At 40.9% G+C, this 7,538-nt stretch overlaps 1 protein-coding gene across 1 annotated transcript; it reads right to left on the bottom strand.

Annotated features, from left to right (window-relative positions):
- Nucleotides 1-81: 81 nt before the first annotated feature.
- Nucleotides 82-1,210, bottom strand: LOC117977604 (ribosome biogenesis protein NSA2 homolog). The gene is given in 3 exon segments (XM_034949807.3): nt 82-834; nt 837-863; nt 866-1,210. Coding segments are annotated over 3 exon segments (777 nt in total). The 5' UTR covers nt 960-1,210; the 3' UTR covers nt 82-178.
- Nucleotides 1,211-7,538: the final 6,328 nt, after the last annotated feature.

Raw genomic sequence — 7,538 nt, 5'->3', positions numbered from 1 at the left:
TACTCTCTTTTTACTTTCTGAAATCTTTTTTTAACCATTTTAATGTTTGCAATTTAATAAATAAATCTCTTGATGATTGCAGACATATAAGGCTGTTTGGTGGTATTCAGAAACATCACAGTAATGGCAGTTTTTTCAATTGGTTTGTAGTCCTCAATAATTATATATTAAATTGCTGTCAAACCAGTAAGACTGCATTTATGCATCCATCATTTTCAGGATTGTTGGTAACCTGGGCATATTTTCCCCAAATAACTTTGCCTCTTTGCGTCACAAGTCCCAGTTTGCTCACATTTACCTCAATGACAGTACCTTTGGTAATAACACCCAAAGTTGTATACAGTGGGAATGAGGGATTCTTCTTTACACCAAGTATTGGTAAGCAAAAGGTGGCTTTCAGTTCAGGATGTGTTACATGGGCTTTCTTGAAACGCAAGCCCATTGGCCTGATGAGTCTTTCATATTTAGGTGGTTTTCTTATAAAGCCATCTCCAACAAAGCAGACTTTAGTAACCATCCTCTTCCATGCCTTCTTCTTTCTCTTTCCTGTTCGAATAACTTTTAATACTTTTGTTTCTCCTTGGGCACATACTTCAGGCAGAGGGACTTCCCATTTTCCCACCTTCTCTTTTCGTTTCTGTTTAATCATATTGGAAAGTACTGTAGCTCGAGATTGTGCCTCTCTGTCCAGCAGATAGGCAGGTACTGATCCCCGTGGAGTCTTTTCATTATTCTTGTGTTTGGTGTTTCTCTTTTCATGCATCTTGATAGTCTTTTTCATTTGTATTTTCTCAGCATGGCACGGTTTATGGTAAAGCTTAGCCTTCAGACCATCATTTTCTTTGCCTTCTTTGAACGTTCGTAGCCTCTCGACTTTCCTTCTTTCTCTTTTTCTCATGGTAATCCAAACGATATCCATAGCGTTTACAGTGTAATTCAATATATTCGTTCTGTGGCATGGTGAAGGCCGCAGAGCTGCCAGTAGCAGCCTCTGGAGTGCGAAAATGCTCTCAATTTTCAGGTCTCAGAGACCCACGAGCCGAGGCCGCGCAGTCCTCTCTGAAATCTTTTTTTTTTTTTTTTTAAGATGGAATTTTGCTCTTGTTGCCCAGGCTGGAGTGCAGTGGCATGATCTTGGCTCACCGCAACCTCCACCTCCCGGGTTCAAGTGATTCTCCTGCCTTAGCCTCCCAAGTAGCTGGGATTACAGGCATGTGCCACCATGCCTGGCTAATTTTGTATTTTTAGTAGAGACGGGGTTTCTCCATGTTGGTCAGGGTGGTCTTGAACTCCCGACCTCAGGTGATCCGCCTGCCTCGGCCTCCCAAAATGTTGAGATTACAGGCATGAGCCACCACGCCTGGCCTACTCTCTTAAATCTTAAAGCAACATAGGGTACATGTGTAGGGACAAGTCTTGCTGAGTGGAGAGGAGGCAGAGACAGGGCCAGAAAATGGTTTCTGGAAAAGGCAGACATCACTATGAAGTTTGGGGAAAAGAAGTAGGCCATTGTAACAACAGCTATTCTCATATTATTGGAAATTTGGTAGGCTAAGTATGGGCAAATTTGCATGTTAGGAAAAGAAATAAACTAATAGTTTTCAATTTCATTTGCTCCACAAGAACTTCAAAGACTATGGGCATAGGACTGTGAGGCACTGTGGGAGAACTAAATAATAGCTTATATTTATGAGCACCTACTATATTCCTGGCACGGTACTAGGTGTTTTATATGCTTTTTTTTTTTTTTTTTTTGAGATGGAGTCTCGCTCTGTCACCCAGGCTGGAGTGCAGTGGTGCGATTTCGGCTCACTGCAACATCCGCCTTGTGGGTTCAAGTGATTCTCCCGCCTCAGCCTCCCAAGTAGCTGGAATTACAGGCACCCGCCATCATGCCCAGCTGATTTTTGTATTTTTGTAGAGACGGGGTTTCACCATGTTGGCCAGGCTGGTCTTGAACTCCTGACCTCAGGTGATCGACTTGCCTTGGCCTCCCAAAGTGTTGGGATCACAGGCGTGAGCCACTGTGCCAGGCCTATATGCATTATTTCATTCGATCCTCACAACAACCCTTATGAGGTAGGTATTGTTATCTCCCATTTTACAGATGATTCTAAGGCATAAGAAGGTTAAGAGGCCTGTCCAAGGTCACAGCTAGTGTCAGAGACAGGATTCAGTCCTATGCCCTTAGGCTCCAGAGCTTATGCTCTTAATCATGGTACAAGCCTCTAAGTCCTCTTAGGTCCTTATGAAAGCATTTTAATGTGTTAGTGGTTTCAGCAGTATTTTCTGAGCTATGGTTGGGTTCATCCCAAACATTTTTTCCCCTTAAACACTCCTTATCAGGAGGCACCACTGAATTCTCTCTAGAGAGAGAAGTCCTAAAACGCCTGGGATGAAAGCTGAGCGTATGCTCACATGTACTTATAGATTCGTACTGGGATAGTGAGGAGAAGGATGGTAGAGGGGCCCATTTCCTTTCTAATTTCAGGACATTAACTCCTGTATGCTCTTCCTTACACACCTTTCAAACCGTGGTTATGGGAAGAAAACTGGAGAGGGCAGTTCCTGCTAAGGGTTGTATGAACTCTGACTCCAGGAACAACCAATCAGGCCAGTGCTGAAGCCCATTCCCTTCCACTTCATCTTGCCAGCACTGCTCTTACTCCTGCTAGGAAGCTGACTTCTAGTTCTAGAGCAGGCCAAGGGAAGTGGACAGTAGAGAATAATGCCCCTCCTAGAGCCTAGGTCAACCTTCAGTGCCCTTTCAGCTAGCCCCTTCATGCCTGCATCTCATATGGTCATGGTCCTTAACATTACAGAGTTTATTGTCATGTTCCAGGGTGAGGGTGGGGCAGGCATCTGTGGGGTAGGGTACTCACCAGGACTTTCCATCTAAGCCCATGGGGCTTTATATCTAGGAAATTCTTTAGTACATAATCAGCTGACTCTACCCTGTGAAATACTTACCTACTTAAGAGTGGGAACCCTTGTTCTCTGAAGCCTTTGCTATTGGGCTGTCTTACTATCTTCAGAGGACACATATGTCCATAATCTTACCATGTCTTTCCTCCTGAAGGATTGGCACAATCAGTCACACACTTTAGACCTTAGAGCCTCTGGGGTACATAGCGGAAATATGTTGAGTCTTGGCAAAAGAACGTACACTGTGTGAAACTGGCAAGTAGTGAGGCCAACCTGTGTGAGATATGTGAACTAAGTATGAAAAGAACACACATTCTGGCCGGGCGCAGTGGCTCACACCTGTAATCTCAGCACTTTGGGAGGCCAGTGCAGGCGGATCACCTGAGCTCAGGAGTTCGAGACCATCCTGGGCAACATGGTGAAACCCTGTCTCTACTAAAATACAAAAAATTAGCCAGGCATGGTGGCACGCACCTGTACTCACAGCTACTTGGGAGGCTGAGGCATGAGAATCGCTTGAGCCCAGGAGGTTGCAGTGAGCCGAGATCATGCCACTGCACTCCAGCTTGGGCTACAGAGTGAGACTCCGTTTCAAACACACACACACACACACACACACACACACACACACACACACACACACACACTCCATGCATGAAAATAATATCTGAATAGCACTTTATAATATGAAAAGCACATTTACATACATTATCTGTTACCAATGAATCATTGTTAGGATAAGCCCTCTGAGTTATACATATGGATTCGCATTGTTTTAACATTCAATTCACCAAGGATTAAGCTTTTATTTTTTGCCAAGAAAACCTATATGGATATCTCAAAATGCTGTGTAGATCCTGAAAGATTTAAAAATGAATTCCATATACCTAGTGTAAGAGATGTGGGAGATAAACAGTTACTCTCACACATTATTGGTATGAGTGTAAGATATTGATGTACATTTTGAAAGGTGATTTGTTAATATTTGTGAAAATTAAATTGACATACATTGTGTCTCAGAATTTTAACCACCAGAAAATTTTCCTATGGAAACATAGTCACAATTACACGAAGAATTATGCATAGGGGTGTTCATTGCCCCTCTATTTATCATGGTGAAAAACTGGTAACTTAAATTTTCATCTATGGGGAAATGACTAAACTGTAACAGTTCCATAATTGGAATACTATCTACCCATTAAGAGGAATGGGGTAGCTGCATACAGCATGTGCTGAATGAAAAGATAAGGGACAGGTCAGGTGTGGTGGCTCACGCCTGTAATCCCAGCACTTTGGGAGGCCAAGGCAGGAGGATTGCTTGAACTTAGGAATCTGAGATCAGCCTGGGCAACAGAGTGAGACCGCGACTCTACTAAAAAGAAAAAGAAAAATCAGTCAGGCATGGTGGTGTGTACCTGTCGTCCCAGCTACTTGGGAGGATCACTTGAGATCAGAAGATTGAGGCTGCAGTGAGCCATGATCGCACCACTGCACCCCAGACTGGGTGACACAGCAAGACCCTGTCTCAAAAACTAAAAAAAAAATTTTTAAGTGACAAAAGCAAGTTGAAGAATAAAATGTCTAAGATGAGGCTATAAAGAATCATTCAAAATTTGGAAGCAAGAGTAAGACGGGAAGAATAATGACTACCCCTACTTAAGATCTCCATGTCCTGCTCCTCAGAACCTGTGAATATGTTATGTTACATAGCTGGGGGAATTAAGGTTGCAAATCAGTTTACCTTGAAATAGGGGAGTTACCTTGAATTATCCAGGTGTGCTTGATGTAATCACAAGGATCCTTATAAGAGAAAAGGTGATGCGAAGATGGAGGCAGAGAGATTTGAGGATGCTATGCTGTTGGTTTTAAAGATGGAGGAAGAGGCCACGAACCAAGGAATGCGAGAAAGCAGCTTCAGAAGCTGGAAAAAGCATGGAAATATTCTCTCATAGAACCTCCAAAAGGAACATGGCCCTTCTGACATGGCTGTTTCAGCCTTGTGAAACAGATTTCTAACTTCTGATCTCCAGAACTGTTAAGAGAATAAATGTGTGTTGTTTTAAGCCACCTAGTTTTTGGTAATTTGTTACAGCAGCACTAGGAAACAAATACAAAAGGAAAGATGACTACTTGATGCTTTAATGTCATGTTAAGATAATTTTTTTAACAGGCCTCTCTGAGGGTCATCTGACTCTCTAGGTCTAGATAATTGCAATTTAACACAATTGATGAGATTCCAGTCATTTTACAATTCTGTAAAACTGGCAAGATGCAGTGACATTGTTTTCTGTCCACCTAAAGAAGACACCACAGGGAGAAGGGGAGGGATGAATAAGTGGAGCACAGAGGATTTTTCAGGGCAGTGAAATTACTCTGTATGATACTACATTGGTGGGTACATATCATTACATATTTGTCCAAACCCATAGAATGTACAACATCAAGAGTGAACCTTAATGTAAACTATGAACTTTGGGTGATTATGATGTGTCAGTGTATCTTCATCAATTGTAACAAATGCACTACTCTGATGAGGGATGTTGATGAAGAGGGAGGCTATGCACTTATGGGGGGAGGGGATATATGGAAAATCTTCCTACCTTCCTTTCAGTTTTGCTGTGAACCTAAAACTGCTCTTAAAAGTAGTCTTTTTTAAAAGAAAAACCTGGAATATAACATTATTGGATGAAACAATCAATTATGTTAATATTGACAATTGATTTAATAGAACTGTCTTGGCTCTAAAATTGTAATTTTAAATGCATCTTTGTAGAAATGAAACTATATCTTAAACTATATGTTCATTAAATTATTTTTTAAAAGACACCACTATTTTGGTTCTTATTGCCCTGTAGAACATTAACCAGCTTTGATTCTAATTTAGCAATCTTATTTTAGCATTCCTTTGGTGTTTTTACTGACTATATATAAAATACCTGTTTTCATATCCTCTTTTGAGTTGGCTGCCACCTTACTGGTTTCCTCCTCAATGAGTTAAATAAATCTTTGATACATATGAATTCTCTATTTGTATGAAACTTATGTTTATTTGTTTTAGATTTATTTTGAGAATCATATGTTAACAATGATCCCATTTTTGTAAAATACAAAACCAACAATATGAGGGGGTAGAGGAAAATGTTTCAAGCTTTTTTCAGCAGTTCTGTTTGGGAAGGTGGGAGAGAATACTAGAGATTTCTCCTGTGTTTAGTGTTTTGCAACATTTAGATTCTGTATAAATTTACACGATATTTGTAATCAGAAAAATACATTGCTTTAAAAAGTAAATATGTATGAAAATGATTCACACACAGTGTGTGCCCTCAACAAGTTTAAGATCTGGCTAAAGATAGAGACATGCTTCATTCAACTAAATAGAAATACAAGGCCAGTTATGATAGGTGCCTTTGAAGGAAGAGGGCTATCATCTGTTGAGTGCTTATGAGATACCAAAGGCCATCTTGGATCATTAATATAGATTCATTTTATCATCACAATGACTCTGTGAGGTAGATTCTGTCTCTCTTTTTCATATAAAAAAGCTGAAGCTGAGAGTAACTTGCCCACGGTCACATAGCTACTAAGACAAAGAGCCAGAATTTAAGCCCTGGTCTTATTCCAAAGCTCATATTCTTTCCATTTTACTATACTACCTCCCATAGATGTTGGGACCCATGGTCTGGACTGGGTAGGACTGAAGTCAGTGAGCATTTTATACTCATTGTTGGTTCTTTAAATTGGGGCAGATCTATTCATACATCACACAGAAAACAGGCAAAAGGCCTCTGTTTCCAATATTTATCCAAACCAGCTCATGGTTTAGCCTTCTCTATATGGTTCCCTGCCCTCCATGTGCTTATATTCTTGGCTTTGGGCTCCAGCCCTTCTTCCTTTCCTGACCCGTTTGGCTCTGCTTCTCTGGTTTACCAACTTCTACCTGCCTCACTTGATTTTCCAACTTGCTCTTCTCCATTGGATTGGCTCACTTACCCATAAGACCTTCCTTCTGCCAGCCTCAACCCCCAGGTATCAACACCTGCTGGACAAGCTTCCTTGTCTCCCAGCCAGGAGAGTAGGATTAAACAGGCATAGCCAGGTCAGAAAACTTGAACTTCCCTGGGAGTGGCATGGAAGAATCATGTGCTTAGGGGGCCAAGCCAGGAATTCAGCACCAGAGCAGGAAAGCAGGAACTTATTTAATTAAGAATGAAGTTGAAAGCTTTTTAATTTTAATGAAGTCCAGCTTATCAATTATTCCATGGATCATACCTTTGGTATTGTATCTAAAAGGTCATCATCATATCCAATGTCATCTAGATTTTCTCCTATGTTATCTTCTAGGAGTTTTATCATTTTGTGTTTTACATTTAAGTCTCTGATCCATTTCGAGTTAATTTTTTGAAGGGTGTAAGGTCTGGGTTTTTTTTTGTTTGTTTGTTTGTTTGTTTGTTTCTGCATGTGTATGTCTGGTTATTCCAGTATTATTTGTTGAAAAGACCATCTTTGCTCCATGGTATTGCATTTGCTCCTTTACCAAACATCAGTTGACTATTTACGTGAGTCTATTTCTGGGCTATCTCTACCGTCCCATTGATCTATTTGTCTGCCCTTTC

This window comes from Pan paniscus, chromosome X (assembly GCF_029289425.2).
Source record: "Pan paniscus chromosome X, NHGRI_mPanPan1-v2.0_pri, whole genome shotgun sequence".
Lineage (NCBI taxonomy): Eukaryota > Metazoa > Chordata > Mammalia > Primates > Hominidae > Pan > Pan paniscus.
Note: the sequence above shows the minus strand (reverse complement) of the source record. Positions and strands in the feature narration are given on the sequence as shown.